This window comes from Pituophis catenifer, unplaced genomic scaffold (genome assembly GCF_029215685.1).
Source record: "Pituophis catenifer annectens isolate HBS135680 unplaced genomic scaffold, rPitCat1.0.hap2 SCAF_2, whole genome shotgun sequence".
Classification (NCBI taxonomy): Eukaryota; Metazoa; Chordata; class Lepidosauria; order Squamata; family Colubridae; genus Pituophis; species Pituophis catenifer.
The window spans coordinates 278,915,804-278,933,141 of NW_027256882.1; the positions used below are offsets into that span (position 1 = coordinate 278,915,804).

The following is a 17,338-nucleotide window of genomic DNA, read 5'->3' on the forward strand; positions in this document are numbered from 1 at the left end:
GCCTCTGTGTGTTTCTGCTCTCTCCTGGTGTTGTGTTTGTGATTCCTTCCATGTGTATATGCTCCATTCTGGATCTTGGCAACATTTCAAACTGCTCCCGCATCTGCTTCTCCCATTAAGGTGCAAAAGAGGACCCCCCCCCCCGATTCCATTCTGCAAACCACAACCAAATCCAACTTATTTTTACCTTGATTTTTATTTTGCTAGTTTATCCTGCCAGACAAAATTTCGTCTCTTTCCAATCTGGTTTTGAACAGATAAAAGCACAGAAGGATAACGCAGAAAGTATCTCAAAATCCTTTACACAATTTCTTTGCAACATTCTGTTGCCTTGGAAAGGATAAAGTGCCCTGCATTGTGTGCATGAAGAGGAAATAAAAACCCAAGTCAAGGAATTCTTCAAAACTGTTATATTTGGATTTTGGTGAATATCTTAAATTAAATTAAGAATGTTAAGAAAAATAGCAAATACAAGAAAAAGCCAGAACAAGAATTCATTTCTTTACTGGATATTTCCAAACCTAATTTTGGGGACAGGCCAATAATTATCAGTAAATACTGTAAATGGGATATGGATGAAGCTGCTTAAATAACTAAAGTTGACCTGATATCTGAAATAGAATTAAGAATAAGTATGATCTGGAAGATATGCTTGGTCCTGGGAGATGCCATCTGTTCTGGAATTTCTGATGAACAATTTGGGGACAGACAGGATCCAGCAGAAACAAAACCTAGAATATTTTGGCTGTTTGAGGTATTGGAAGAACTAAATCTGGACCAATCATGGAAAGACTTTGGAGAAGATTCCTTGAAATACTATGGCCAACCGAGAAAGCAAACAAATGGCTCATCAAACTAACTAATTCAGAATTTTCACCAAAGGCAGAAATGACCAGGTTCAAATCAACCACACTTCAGACACATTATGCAAAGACCTAGTTCTCGTAAGAAAGCTGTAATGCTGGGAAAGATGGAAAAAAGGAAGGAAGGGTAAGATCTTATCTTACCGCTTTTCTTACTCAACTGCCGCCACCATCTCAGTGGCCTGCACACTGAACAGTAATTGAAAGCAAAGGAAGTTGGTGCTCAGTATCCCTTAACTTCCTTTAATATCCACTTCTTTGGATTGAAAGATCATTCTGTGATGGCTCCTTTTCAGACTCCATAACAGGCAGTTTATCTTCTTCCTCCCAAAACGTTGCTTACACGTATGCCTGTTCTGTCCATCGGGATCACCTGATTTTCCGGACTATAGAGCTGCCATGGCGCAATGGTGAGAGTGCAGTATTGCAGGCTATTTCTGCTGACTGCCAGCTGCCTGCAATTTAGCAGTTCGAATCTCACCAGGCTCAAGGTTGACTCAGCCTTCCATCCTTCCGAGGTGGGTAAAACGAGGACCCAAATTGTTGGGGGCAATAGGCTGACTCTGTAAAACCGCTTAGAGAGGGCTGTAAAGCACTGTAAAGTGGTATATAAGTCTAAGTGCTATTGCTATCTGCTATTCTCCCTCTCCTCATTGCCTGGTGAAGTGGAAGTCTGGTATCATAACTTCTGTAGGCCTCTCAATCAGCGCATTAAAATTTCTGTATTTTAAAGACTTCTGCTTAGTTTGTGCTTATTCTGACAATCAACCTGCTGAGTTATTAGGAAGTCATTTCCCACAGAAACCTAGTCTGCCTTTACCAAATTCTTTTTCGTCTTCCCCCTCACGAGGGATAATATCTGGGGATGTTGCAACTTTTATTTCTGGTTGTCTGAAAACATTTTTAACTCTTTTTCTCCCTCAGCCAAGGACTGTAAGCCCAATGCATGGCTCCAGACCAAGATGTCACCGGGCCTCAGAATTTCATCCCAGGGCAAGGCCATTGAAAATGCAGTTCCGGCCTACAAAATGAAGCTGGCTAAGGCTCATGAGATAGTTTTAAACTTCCCGAGAAGTCAGATTCGAGTTCATCTGTGGTCTCCACAGGAATATTGCTCAGGTCTGAATCATATGAATGTGACCACTTTGATTGCCATGCAATTAATCTGTCTGGCACCATCCTGCAGTGGCATCTTGGCGACTGCCTCAGGCTTTCTATAAGAGAAGGACTTGATTGGACAAAGCCTGTGTAAGAATGCGGCTGATTAAGCTGAGATGGGCAGAATCCAGATGCTTCTGTGGCCAGTGACTGGGCGGAGGTAGCGCCATTAGGCAAAGGACAGCTCTGGAAGCAGCTGCACTTTCCAAATCCTTGGTGAATGCGCAATTTGGCAACCAGCGGTTTGCCAATGTTAACCGCCTTTCGTTCATCCACCGGGTCCTCGAGTCCCATGTATTCATAATGGAGGCAAACGGTGAATGTTAAATCTTCCTGTGATTTAAAGAGAGATACATTAACATTGATAGCCTTTTACTGCCAGGCATTCAACCCAACAGAATATAATGATTGCAATCAAAGGATCTCTGTATTCCTATTATGAAATTCACAACATGGAAACATTTAAAAAAAAAAGGATACTGGCCATCTAACACTCAACTCTGAAGCTAGCCTGACCGAGGTCATCTTGGAGGCTTAAGTACTGCCACAAGGGTGCTGAGGGATAGGGAGAGGGGAATAGAGATAGCTGGGGTTTTGCAGCCAAAACAAAATAGTTTCCCCTGTGAACGAAGGACATTTCCACAGGTGGCTGAAGAGAAAAGGAGTGAAGTTTTCAAGCAACTGGACAGCACCTTGCTTGGACCATGTGACTGATTGTTTGGGAAAGGGGGGGGGGGGAGGACTTTTAATTAGGTGAAAACTGCGGAAACCTTTAGAGTTGGTTTTCACCAGCTTGTGCCAATGTGATACATCCAATAAACATGTTCTTGCAAATGGAAACTGCTTGCCTCAGAGTTCTATTTGCTATGAGTATATTAATTGGAACCCTGACACTAACTTCTAATGTTCTGTCATCACCATGTTACGCTAGATCAGGTGTTTCAAAACCTGGCAACTTTTAAGACTTGTGGACTTCGACTCCCAGAATTCCTCAACTCTGGGAGTTAAAAATCCACAAGTCTTAAAGTTGCCAGGTTTGGAAAGCCCTGTTATAGATATTAGAGATAGATATGATGGTCTTATGCTGGCTTGCTCTCCACTAGAGAACATATTGAACCTGATTGGCAAACGAATTAAACAGAACTAATTTGCATTGAGAGGTAGACATTCCATAAAAAATCAAATCAAGAACTAAATATATTTTGCCCCATCCAGTGTGACTCAAGGTAGATCAGTTTTCTCCAAAACGAAGCCCCTCCAGAGTACAGAATTACAAACTCCAGTAGTCTCATCTTATACAAGGAAAGTTGGGCTGGATCACCAGCCATTAGGGTGATTTGCAAATCAAATTACATTCTTTTTTTCTGTCAAGTCAGACCGCAGTTTCAATGGGCAATTTCTTCTTTCAAAATAGTACAGGGAGTTCTGGACTTAGGACCCCAACTGCAAGCACAACTTCTGTCACTAGGCAATGAGGTCGTTAAGTGGGTCATTACATGACCACACCTGATTTTATGACTTCTTTTGCCACAATTGTTAAGTGAAACCAGCTTTCTCCAATGACTTTGTTGGACGCTAGATGGGAAGGCTGAAAAAACCAACCAGGATGCTACAACTATAGTAAATACCTGTTGGTTGTCAAGTGCCTGGATAATGATCATGTGATTGTGGGGACTGCAACAATTTCAGCGCAAAGTCCATCATATATAATATTTTAAAGTTCCATTGTAACTGAATGTTGCTAAAAGAATGGTTCTACATTGAGGACTATCTGTAATTATACTTCATTTCCGAATCATTTCTCAGCCCTATGCATATTTAAGACCTGTTACAGAAGCCAGTATCTCCTACTATTTCTTTTCCCAGCAACTTCCCCATACACTTTGTTTTACTTTTCCAGAGACCACTGACCCACGTCCAGTGAATGAAACCTGAAACATTTGCAATTTGGTAACCTTCAATACCCCCTATTTTTCATTTTATGATCTTGTAATCCCTTTTATTGGGGTGGAGTTGGGGTGACTGAATGGAGCTGAGCATTTACTGGCTGGATGCCCTTCCTGACACCTATGCGGAGTTCACAGCAGATGTTTTCACTTTGCACCCTGAGCATTTAAAAGCATACACTGCTTTTAAAGTTGCAAGCCAAGGATAACCTTAGTAGGTCTAAACAGTAATTGAATGGCATTGCTGCCACTCAGGGAATGTAGAAATATAAGAAAGCAAACCAAATTTGCCTGCAAGTAATTACCTTTAGCTTCTGTAGTGAACTTATTCTAGTGTAGAGGCAGTGTTTGGGCAAATCTTTTGAAAGCAAATAGCTGCCAGTTTCCTCAGGAGTTCCTTTATTTGCTTCTTTAGGATCCACATCCAATTCCTGTGCACAGTTAAAACAATAAAATGAAAATGAGGAGGTAGTTAGATTTTGAGCCCCCCTTCTCCATTTCCATCCTTTATATGAGGGGTCAACTTTTAAGACTTCGCAGCATGGCTGGCTGTGGAATTCTGGGAGTTGAAGTCTGCAAGTCTTAAAAGTTGCCAAGTTTGGAGACCCCCCCGCTTTATATCACGCCAGTTGTGTTTCATGTTTAAAGCATGATATTTCTGTTTTGTACATATGGTCTTTCAAACAATAAATGTGCCATCTTCTGAGACTAACTTACAAGAGGAAAATCAGTGACGTAGGCGTTGCAAACGGTTATTTCAGTTGGCTTTGTTACGATTCTTGTGTAGATGATCATGACGTTGGAGAATTCTGCAGCAAAACCAAGCTGGATCCGAACCCCGCATTGAAACTGAAGGCACATACTTTCAGAAAGTTCTGAAAACAAGCACATTTTTGAAGGTGGTGATCCATACCTGTTTCTCTTTAGAAACAGCTCTGCAAACAGCATTGCTCCTCATGCCTATTAGTCATGATCTTCCCCGAATTTCAGAAGTTTATTTTAATAGTTCCGCAGTTGCAGATATAGGGAAGTGGTTTCCAACCACTGGAAGATGCTATCATGTATTTTTGTACCTTGCCCTGTAATCCACTGTTCTTTTTTCCTCCTAAAATATGGGCCCATGTTGAAAAAAACCACCTTGTTTTTTCATTTACTACCCTGTTTCCCCCAAAATAAGACATCCCCTGATAATAAGCCCAATCGGGCTTTTGAATGTATGACAATAAGGCTAAGAGCTTATTTCAGGGTTCAAAAAGTAAGACAGGGTCTTATTTTTGGGGAAACACTGTTACAGCATCCTATATCAACCTGTCACTCCCCTGAGCAGAAATGAACAATTATGGCCTCTTTACGACTTGTGGACTTCAACTCCCAGAATTCCTGAGCCAACAATTCTGGGAGTTGAAGTCCACAGGCTGTGAAGGGGCCATAGTTGCCCACCCTTGCCCTTGAGGGTCTCAGATTGTGAAAGGTTGCCTTATAGGAATAAAAGTGATAATGAGCAAATCTGAAAATAATTAAGCAAGGTGGGGAAACCATAGCTAGGAACTATATTTAATAGTTTAAGGAAGGTGTAACATTGGAGGTGGGGTCAAATACAGGTATTTATTATTTATTTATTTATTTATTTATTGGTTCGATTTATATGCCGCCCTTCTCCGGAGACTCAGGGCGGCTTACAATGCATTAAGCAACAGCCTTCATACTTTTGTATATACCTGCTTAGTAGGGCTTTTGGCCCCCCCAAGCGGTGTTCTTTTTTATACAAAGTCACCTTATTGCCCCCACAATCCGGGTCCTCATTTTACCTACCTCAGAAGGATGGAAGGCTGAGTCAACCTTGAGCCTGGTGAGATTCGAACATGCAGTAATTGCAGGCAGCTGGCAGCTAAGTGCTATTTAACAGCGCTTTACTTCACTGTTCCACCAGGTTCCTAGATAGTACTCAATTTACAATTGGCATCTTAGCAACCATTTGAAATTATGACAAACCTCCCCATTTAAAGGAACTTGTTCCAAAGTTCCAATGCTTCCCCCCCCTTCGTGGTCACATGACCACATTTCAGGAGCTTGGCCTGTATTTAGGGCCAACTGCAGCATCCTGCAGTGATTTAATCACGATTTACATTTCTGCTGAAAATTGGCATTTAATTCCAGTTTTTGGCAAAATGCCCCATAGCATTTTAAACACAGTTTAACAACTGTGGTGATTTGCTTAATGACCTCTGTAAAAAAGGTCATAAATCAGGCTGGTCAAATAGGTGACCTGCTTTATGACAGTGATAATGTACAACTACAAGGGGCAGGCTCCATTGTGGCCTTAAGTCAAGGACTTCCTATAAATACAAGTATTGTAGAGGTGGGGGTTATTTATTTTTATCTTTATTAAAGCTATACCTGTTGCAGTTTTTCCATCACAAATGGACAGGAAGCCAAAATTCAGTACAACCAAAGAAAGTTTGGGTAGGTGGGGGACAATAAAACAATTGCCAGCTCCTAAGTTATGGGGTAATATTGACAAAGTACATTAAGCAAGGAAATAGTGAAAGAGCAAAGGAATATATATATATTTTCCTTTGCTCTTTCCCTCTATCTGTTATGACCTCTGTGCTGTGAGAAGCTAATACTTCAATACAAATAACTTAATTTTTTAAGTATGTATTTTAGGGACATAAGGGCTACAGATTTATTTACTTAATTTGTTTCCTGCTGTTATTATTCTTACAAATAAGGCAGCAAACTTATCTAATAAACCGTTCTCTCTTTATTTCCCCCACAACAATAACAACCCTGTGAGGCGAGTTGGACTGAGAGAGACTGGCCCAAGGTTATGGCTTTCTCATGGCTAAGCAAAAACGTTATTTTCACATTTACTGTACCATGCGCTTTCGCCCACTGTAGATTTCGTGCCAAAGCTTCTGCTGAGGTTACAGTTTGCTGAATAGGATCAGTTAACGCTCTCTTTTCAGATAAGCTGCTGCGAATCTCCAAAGCTTGCTTGCCTTTGGTAAGATGACACTTTCCCATATCTAAAAATAAAATACAAAACCCACAAGCTTATTTTGATTAATAATTACCATGCTCTTTCTTCCCTCTGAAAACATTTCTTTGGTACAATAATTTCCATACTGCTAATTTCCTTAGGATTCTAGGTAATGCACATTATAGTACAATATAAAATAGGTAACCCAGTTGCCTCAGTTCAGACATTTTAATAGATGATGGTCCCAGAATACAGTTTAGACATCAAATTGCTGTTTAAAATGGATTTCCCAACTTTTTCTTGAAGGTCAGAAGAGAGCTAGACCTACAGGTAATCCTCGATTTACGACCACAATTGAGCCCAAAATTTCTGCTGCTAAGCGAGACAGTTGTTCAGTGAGTTTTGTCCCATTTTACAACCTTTCTTGCCACAGCTGTAAAGTGAGTCATTCTGTCATTAAGTGAATCTTAATGTCAACCCCATTGACTTTGCTTCAGTGGTGGGTTGCCCCCAGTTCGGACCGGTTCTATAGAACCGGTAGTAAAACCAGTGGGAGGCTCCGCCCTCTGACCCCGATGTCATCAGGAAACTTCTATGCATGCGCAGAAGTGCGCGCGGCCCCGTTGCGAGCCGGTAGTAAAGGTAAGTAGAATCCACCCCTGCTTTGCTTGTTGGAAGCTGGCTGGGAAGGTTGCAAATGGCGGTCACATGATCTCAGGCCATAAATAGATGCCAGTTGCCAAGCACCTGAATTTTACATGATCATGGGGATGCTGCAATGGTTGTTAATGCAGGTTCGAATCTCGCCAAGGCTCAAGGTTGACTCAGCCTTCCATCCTTTCTAAGGTAGGTAAAATGAGGACCCAGTTTGTGGGGGCAATAAGCTGACTTTGTATAAATATACAAAAGTATGAAGGCTATTGCTTAACGCATTGTAAGCCGCCCTGAGTCTCCGGAAAAGGGCGGCATATAAATCAAATTAAAAAAAAATAATTGTAAGCCGCCCTGAGCCTCCAGAAAAGGGCGCCATAAATTGAACCAATAAATAAATACATAAGTGCAAAAATCGGTCATAAGTCACTTTTTCAGTGCTGTTGTAACTTCAAACAGTCACTAAACAAATGATTATAAGTTGAGGACTTACACAATGTGGAGACTACCAAAAAAGTCCTTTAACCTGTTCCAGGATAGGTCTTTGAATATGACCGGAGACTGGATCAAAGCAGCCTCTTATGAGCACATTAGATTCATTAAAATATTTGTATTATGATTTAGATATAAAGGATGAACCGTTGAGTCATTTCTGCAAATAGAAACTCCAAGAGTCCAGTAGTAGAAATTTCCATAAAATGCAAAACCCAACCAGATTAGGAAGACACCCACTCTTCAGGCCTAACTTTAGGCCAGGTGGAGGATAATTCTCAATAACTTTCAACCCTCTGAATCCAAAAGCTGCTAAGAAAGAAAGAAAAAGAGAGAGAGAGAGAGAGAATTATCTCACTGGATGGGGTTTGGATTCAGAAGGGTTTTGAGCTCAGCTGAGTTTATAAAGGAGAATATTTGTAGCTCCGGGTTGAAATGATGTTGGTGCTCTCTGAGCTTGGTTGTTTTTTTTTTTTTTTTGCAGCTATTTCGTTACCCAAACAAGGTAACATCTTCATGTTGCTGCTGATGTTACCTAGTCTGGGTAGTAGAAAACAACCAAGCTCAGAAAGTCTCAAGGAACCTCAGCTGACCTTCGTTGCCATTTTGTCTACTTATGGCAGAGCCCTTTCTATTCTATTCTGAATGGCAGGGGTTTCTACGACTAGAGTATGAGATGAAGGCGGCCTTCCTCTTCATAACGGTAAACACTGACTGAGCATTTCTGTGTTTGTGGATGTGTCATGTTGCCTTGTCCTGGTATTCTTTTTTCTATTCTCTGTTTAGTAGGCAGGCTTGGAGTTCCCAGGAAATCGACTATCAAAGGAATAACTGACAGCTGCCTAGCTTTCTATTTAACTCCCTACCTAATACCAATACATTTAGTACCTAACTCCTTGATTTTCCGAGATTATCAGAGAAATTAGTTCTAGTAAAAGAAATGGCACCAAAATAGCAGCAGACTTCATAAACAGCAGTTGTGACCAGCTGCAGAATCTATATGAAAGAGCAAAGATCGAGGTATTTCCTTCTCCAATCCTCTCTTACTTTACAAACAAACAAAAACCTAAAAACAACCTCTAAATAAATGAAGGCACATTAAACATTTTTCATAATGCTAGCAGCAAATTCTCCGACAGGCTTCCTTTTTGTTTACAAAAAGCTGCAAAAAGGGATGATTTTGAATAGAAAAATGACAGGTGCACGCTTCACTAATTCTTTCCCTGCCAATAATGTTTCCACCAAAATTGCACCATTTCCCCAGGCTGTTTTACTCACAGGCTTCCAGATGCTTGTTTAAAATGTGTATCTGAATTCCAATATGGCAAAAATCCATTTGAGGGACAATTTTGAGCAAAAAAACCCTACTCCAGGTTGATAAAGAAACAAGTATATAAAAGGCATACCTAGCTTTTCACAATCTTAATCTCTTGGTGTTAGAACCAAATGAAATACCAAGTGAGGCCATGCAAAAGAATTGTTCTTATGGGTGACAATCGTAACTAGTGAGTCAGATATAGGAAAGAATTTATGAACTGATCAAAATCTAAATATAGGGTAATTTCCTGCAGTGCATTCTTGTATATCAATAGTACTTAAGTTTCTAGTCCACAAAACCCTACCAAATAAAGCCTTGCTTGTAATTTTCCTTCTAAGTAGAGTATATAAAATACTAGCTGAATACCCGTGGTCCACTACGAAACTATGTGATGAGGCTTGATAAATCGACAGAGTTTGAAAATTAATGAGTAGTTATGATCGGCCTCTCCTCTCCCCTTCTCTCCCTCAGGCTTGCCCCATAGATCCTCTCTTATCCCCTTCTCTCCTTCAGGCTGGCCCTATAGATCCTCTCCTATCCCCTTCTCTCCCTCAGGCTTGCCCCATAGAAGCCTCTCCCCTTCTCTCCCTCAGCCTTGCCCCACAGAAACATCTCCTATCCTATCTCCTTCTTTCCCTCAGGCTTTCTAGCCCCTTCTCTCCATGAGGCTTGCCCCACAGAAGCCTGTCCTATGCTATCCCATTCTCTCCAGAGTTATTTTCAAGTTGGGAGGGGGAGTAGAATGTCTAACTAATTAGCATCAGAGTGCGGAAATAGGTAGGAAATACTAATGCTCTGATGGTCATTTTGAAAAATCCTTTCTTAGTGAGTGCCTAGAAGCCGAGAGGAACATACATGGTAAATTTCAAGTTTGTAGGCTTTACGGTTATGGAGATTTCGTGATTAATGCATGAGTGGTTTTCGCTTTTATATATATAGATGGGTAGTCCTCACGTAACGATGGTAATTGGGACAGGCAACTTAGTCACTATCATAAAGTATGATGTCACATGAATGTGCCAACTTACAATGGCATTTTTGGTATTTCTGATTATGGTTAGGTTTATCTCATATGGTTGTTAAACATGTCGTATGGCAGTGATGGCTAACCTTTTTGCCATTGTGTGCCAGGAAGGGGGGGCGGGGGAGGATCGTGCACGCATGTACCCACGTGCATGCGCGTGCAACCCCTCCCAGCTCCTGGCACATGATGACCTGGTAGGCCCGTTTTTCTTTCTTACCTGGTTCCAGATCCTCTCTATTTATCTGGGAAGGGCGAAAACAGCCTTTCTCATTCTCTCAAAGGCCCTCCAAAGGCCTGAAATGGCCCATTTCCCAACTCCCGGTGGGACAGGAAGTGACATTTTTTGCTGTCCCCAGCTTCCAGAGCCTCTCTAGGAGCCTCTCTAGGAGTCTCTGGAGGCTGGGGACAGCAAAAAAGTCACTTCCTGTCCCACCGGGCATCGGGAAATGGGCCCTTTCAGCCTCCGTAGGGCCTCCAAGGGAGTGGGAAAGGCTGTTTTCACCCTTCCCAGATAAATAGAGAGGATCTGGAGCCAGGTAAGAAAGAAAAATGGGCCTTCCCCAACCCCCCACCCCCAGGCCCTCCAGAGGCAGGAAACAGCCTGTTTCCCTACTTCTGGTGGGCCCAGAAGGCCCGAAAATCAGCTGGCTGGCACGCGCATGCACCCCAGAGCTGAGCTGGCGTGCCCACTAATATGGCTCCACGTGCCACCTGTGGCACACATGCCATAGGTTCGCCATCATGGTCGTATGGTCACTATTTATGACTTCCCACCAGCTTCCCCATTGACTTTGCATGTCCAAAGTCGGCAGTGAAGTTTGCAAATGGCAATCATGTGACCGTGGGTTGCTGTGATGTCATAATTGCAATCCAGTTGCCAAACACCTGTGACCACATGACCACTGCAACAGCTGCAATAATGAGAACAAGTCATGGGCTGTGATATCTTTAAATTGTCACCGAACAAGCAATTGTTAAGCAAGGACTATTGTACAATTAATCCATAAACATCTCTTTTTATTTCTGGTAGGTTTTTCTCACCTTCTGCCACACCATCCAGCAGCACAGTAATTTTCTTGTCCTCTAATAAACGTTCCTTCAAAAACTTCATGAAAATCCCATTGGCCAATCCAGACTGCTGAATTTCAAAAGCTTCTGCCCCTTGGCACCTTGACAATACGTAGAGAGCATGTTAGCACCATAGATGGGAGAGGCATCTGTATCACGTAGCGTCTAAACTACAAAGGTTAAACTTCTGAGGTAGCGTTGCTTCAGATGGTACAGCAGGAATATTTCTAATTGTTCAAACTGATCAGACAGATGGAAAAGAATTTATCATGTCAAGAAGCCACAGGCCATCTAATTGACTCTTTCAATGGATGGATGGATGGATGGACGGACGGACGGACTGAGTGAGTGACTGAGCAGGCCAGCTTCATTCTTCACAGTGACTTTGGCACACAGGGAAAGAGTCTTTGAAAAAACCTATCTACGCATAATAGTATTTCTTCCTGAGGCGGAAGCCAATGGTGAACCCTTCCCACATATATACTGTCTCATAAGACAAATTTGTAGCCATGGTGTCAGAGGACATAGCTGCCAAGTCTGAAAAAAGAGTCCTCCAAGTTCTGAGAGCCAACAGTTTCCATAAACAGGATCTCATCTGGATTCAAGCCCAGCTCTTGTCATAGATACATTATGCGGCCTTAAGAAATCTCCCTCCATTTTTCTTCTCTCAAAGAAGAATAATAGCTGCTATTTAGAATTCAGGGGATTTCTCAGCATAGCTGAGACTTAATGTGTTCTTTTCTTCAACACAGGGAGAAAACAATGTAGGTAGTAAGATGTCTCGCACTAAACTAAATGCAATCTCCTCAGTCTTAAAAGCAAGTTTTTCATCAAGTGACTAAAAAGATGCTAATATTCAGATCAACAAATACAGTCAGTTATTTCTTTTGCAAGGAAGAGGTGAGACTTATGAGTTTAATATTTCCATATTTTATAATACTGAAAATCATATCCATGACTCAGTGACAGAGGAATGAAAAATATCTCTTGATGCCCACTCAGTTTGAATAATGATTGTGAATAAAAACAGATTTTAACCTCTAACATGCACTATAAAGCATGGCTAAAGCCTAATCAGAATCTTATTTATGTAATACCCAAAGATAATAGAGATTATTATTAGTTAGAAATTAAAATAAGTTACCACACTTTTAAAAAAATAAATACTTTAATAGCTATTCTTACGTGGCATATCCAAAAACAATGTTAGCTGTAACCTTCAGGGCATCCAAGACAAGAACAGTATTGTCATATTCGTTCCTTCAATAAACACAAGAATCAAAATGATCAAAAAAACCTGAATCAGAATAGAATATTCAAACAAGAATAGAACAATTAATGTTTTTATGACTCCTGCATATTGTTATTTATTTCCAAATCTTTTTCTTTCACTCCCTTGTGAAAGAATCTGCCAATGGATACTTGGGCAGAAGTGTGAAGTACTTCCATCAGCTTGGTAAACAATTCATGCTGTTTTTTAATTGAGAGAATGAAGGCAAGTCTTGAAAAACAGGACTGGAATCTGAAATTCAGTCTTTTAAGCCATTTCATATATGCTACAATCTTTGGACATATTGACATATAGCAAGGACCCAAAACTCTCTTTGAGTCAGTGAAGAAAAGAGATTTACAATATTGGATAATCACATAATTAAACAAATGCCTCTGGATTGGTTATACTATGCTGAAAATACTAGGAGACTGGCTTTTAGAAGCAATCTGATGATTCCAGTTTTCTTTAACAAACAGATTTTTGTCTTACTTAGTGCTTGCTTCACTTCTAGACTTATAAGCCCTTTTCCATTATACATTTATCATTCTTCTACATATCAGACAACAGTTGGTTGAAATAGTGAGCTATATCACCATTTCATTGTCTGGTTAAAATACTGTTACAATCTATTTTTATTGAACTAGTGTCCTGGATGGCTTGGTGCAATCACTCATGTCTGCTTTACTACAGTATCAATGTAGTATACTGTAGTATCAATGTCCTTGAAGGCACAGTTCAGAAGCTTCAACTAATTTAGAATACTGTTATTGTGGTGTTCATTAAGCGGAGTCATATTATCCCTGAGCTGACTGAATAGCACTGGTCTTCAGAACTTAACATAGTATAATAGGATTGGAAGGGACCTTGGAGGTCTTCTAGTCCAACCTCCTGCTTGAGCAGCAGACCTTATACCATTTCAAACAAATGATTGTCTCTTCTTGAAAGCCTCCAGTGATGGAGCACCCATAATTTCTGATGGGTGCCCGAGTAATCAGGAAATACTACTCAGTGGTTACTTGCTGAAATTATAGATTGAGCAACAGTGATTATGTGGTGGTGATGATCAGGGGTGGATACACAAATCAGAATTCTTTCTCTAATGATGCCATCACTGCTGAGCTGCTTGCCAGCGGTAGTTTGGCAAATATCTTCCATAGTTTAGTTTCATAAGATGCAAATCAACATTATCCTGAAAAGGGCAAAGCTAATTTTATATGTTACTAGAGCAATATGGCAGGAAATATATACTTAATGAATAGGGACATATTTGACTATTTTTGACAACTCTTGCAAAATGTTCATTCCTCTTCTGCTGGCTTTTCTAAACTTAACAATTAAGAAAAACTTTTAAAAATGCCTCTAAATATAAATGTCTCTGCATTGCATAGAAACCAATGGGTTGAATTAATCATGACTGACTTAGATCCCACTATTTTCATTGGCTTATTCTAAAGATGAGTAAATGATAGTAAAGTTGCTCAGAAACAAATGGTTTGAGAACTGATTTATAGACTCTGTGAAAATGTTTGAGTGGGACTTAATTAAATTGTGAACAAAGAATAATCAATATATGCAACTTATCTTATGGACCACAAAAGAGAATGGCCTGTTTCTTATGGCCTGTTTAGAATTTTGAAGACCAACTCCTTAGTGAAGAAAAACAGAGTTGTTGGATGGGTGATGCCACACAGGACAAGCACAGTTCCCTTTCCAGCTAATTCAATGTTGAGAAAAGTAAAGTCCTACACTTAGATAAGAAAAACTGAAAGTACACATATAAACTGGGTGAAACCAGGCTTAATAGCAGTGACTGTGAGAGGGATCTTGGAGTCTTAGTGGACAACCAGCTAAATATGAGCCAGCAGTGTGCAGCGGCAGCCAAAAAAGCCACTGCAATCCTAAATTGCATTAACAGAGGGATATAATCAAGATCAAGTGAGGTACTAATACCACTCTATATAAAGCCCTAGTAAGACCACACCTAGAATACTGCATCCAGTTTTGCTTACCACGCTATAAAAAGATGAGACTCTAGAAAAAGTGCAGAGAGAGAAACCAGGATGATTAGGGGACTGGAGAATAAAACATATGAAGAACGGTTACAGGAACTGGGCATAGCTAGTCTAGTGAAGAGAAGGACCAAGGGAGACGTGATAGCAGTGTTCCAATATTTGAGGGGCTGCCACAGAGAGGAAGGGGTCAAGCTATTTTCCAAGACACCTGAAGGCCAGACAAGGAATAATGAATATAAACTGATCAAGGAGAAATTCAACCTCGAAATATAGGAGGAACTTTCTGACAGTGAGAACAATCAACCAATGGAACAGAAGTTGCCTTCGGAAGTTGTGGGAGCTTCATCACTTGAGACTTTCAAGAAAAGATTGGACAGCCATTTGTCAGAAATTGTGTAGGGTTTCCTGCTTGAGTGGGAGGTTGGACTAGATGACCTATAAGGTCCCTTCCAACTCTGTTAATCTGTAATCTGCAAAAGTCTTCTAGTAATATGAAGAGAAGTTGATGGATCCCTGCAAGGGATTACTATAACAGCAGTGGTGGGATTCAGCCAGTTTGCACCACTTCGGGAGAACCGGTTGTTAACTTTCTGAGCAGTTTGGCAAACTGGTTGTTGGAACAAATCATTAGGGCAGAGAACCGGTTGTTAAATTACTTGAATCTCACCACTGTATAACAGGGATGTCCAACCTTGGCAATCGTAAGACTTGTGGACTTCATGGCTGGCTGGGGAATTCTGGGAGTTGAGGTCCACAAGTCTTAAAGTTGCCAAGGCTGGACACCACTTTGCTATAGGAAAATAAACCTCTGCTCTATAACACTGATTTTGAGCTTTTATCTGCTGGAAGGAAACATTCAATGTTCTTAAAGAGCTTTGGTTTGTAGCTGGTAATCATGTTATGTCTACCATTTAACTTTGAAGGCAGATCAAGTCTCTTACACAACAGCAAAACATAACTGCCCAAGAAATACTTCTTTAAAGGAAAATATTTGTAGCTCAGGGTTGAAAGGAGGAGGTTCTTGCCTCAAGTCCAGAGTACACCAAGGACCCCTTCTTTTTATTCTCTATTATTTTGCATTTGTTTTGAAAACCAAGTTTAAAAAAAAAATAATTTCCCAAGAACTGGAAAATTGTGAAACCTGTATTCAGCTAGCTGATTTAACATGCTTCTTCCTGTAGAATCCATACAGCTATTTATCTTGGGCCCTGAATTATCGGGATTGAATTCTTCAGTGTTCAAAGCAATATCATACCTTTTTCTGCACATATCCAGTAAAAATACATTGAGGCCAGTATCCTTTTCTTGCATTAGTTTGAGGATATTTTGTACACATAGACAGTTTGCAGCTCGATAGGGATTTGGAGCATCAATAGGAACCATAAAACTATTACCATAATTTTCATAGCCATGCCCAGCATAATATAATAGACCTGGGGGGGGGGTGAGAAAACCAAAACACATTTAACAATTATACTAAGCAAGATTGCTAAGCAAAACAATTCATTTAATTTCACTGCTAAACAAACAAGGAATCTAGGTCGAGATATTAGGATAAGATAGAATGCAGATAAAAAAGAAACCAGAACATTTCTTTTTGGGACTAATGGAAAAAGAACTGGAGAAAAAAAATTGGAACTTTGTTACTATACATGTTGAGAGTAGCAAGATTGTTATATGTACAAAAATGGAAAGACACTTTGATACCTACCATGGAAGAAATGGTTGTAGAAGTTGTTGGAGTTGGTTGAAATGGCAAAACTGACTACTCTGATTAAAGAAAAGAATATACCGTATTTTTCTGAGTAAAAGACGCATCTTAGTTTTTGGGGAGGAAAATAGGGAGAAAAAAAATTCTACCTACCAGGTATTCATCTGGCTAGTCCCAGCACATTAGTTCGCTCACTGGTTTTGAAGTTGGGGCTGTGGGAGCAGCAATTAGAAAAGCAGGCAAAGCACGGAGGATGCTTCACTGGTGTTGGGGCTGAAAAACAGCTTCAAAAGCACAGCTGATCCTTGGAGGCAAAGCACGGAAGGGGTAAGAGAAGGCAGCAGCTGTTCCAGGTAGCCATTTTGCGCATTACATTCGGAGTATAAGATGCACCCAAATTTTCAGCCTCTTTTAGGAGGGAAAAAAGTGTGTCTTATATTCTGAAAAATACGGTAAGTACTTTCGTTTTCACATGGAAACTGCTTCTGAATTTCATGCTTGATGTGGAAAAGAATGTAACTTTGACTTTGGGTTTTACAGATTAGATTGATAGATCTTTATAAAAATGACTTGTTTATATTATTATGGAAAAACAAAAAGTTGTGACTTGAAGTTTTATTTTACTGCAACAGAGGGAGTCAATGCTTCTTTTTCTTTTCTTTTTCCTACCCTTCCTACTTCCTTTTCCTCTTTCCCCTCCTTCCTTAATGTTCCTCTATTTGCTTTCATATTTTGTATTTTATAATATTTAATAATTTAATAAAAAATGTTTGAGATATTAGGATAAGGACCTATTTCGGCTGGTTGTAAAGGATGTTGTGCTTTAATGCAGCCTTCTC

General features: G+C 40.3%; 1 protein-coding gene across 1 annotated transcript in view; it reads right to left on the reverse strand.

Annotated features, from left to right (window-relative positions):
• Nucleotides 1–525: 525 nt before the first annotated feature.
• The window catches only part of MALT1 (MALT1 paracaspase), a 48,608-nt gene continuing 31,795 nt past the window's right edge, over nt 526–17,338 (reverse strand). Inside the window, exons 11-17 of the mRNA XM_070934565.1 lie at nt 16,044–16,221; nt 12,689–12,763; nt 11,477–11,604; nt 6,847–6,996; nt 4,685–4,842; nt 4,273–4,398; nt 526–2,354 (exon numbers count right to left, since the gene is read on the reverse strand). Coding sequence (XP_070790666.1) covers nt 1,902–2,354; nt 4,273–4,398; nt 4,685–4,842; nt 6,847–6,996; nt 11,477–11,604; nt 12,689–12,763; nt 16,044–16,221 — 1,268 coding nt within the window. The 3' untranslated portion in view covers nt 526–1,901. The remainder of the gene's footprint in view (nt 2,355–4,272; nt 4,399–4,684; nt 4,843–6,846; nt 6,997–11,476; nt 11,605–12,688; nt 12,764–16,043; nt 16,222–17,338) is intronic.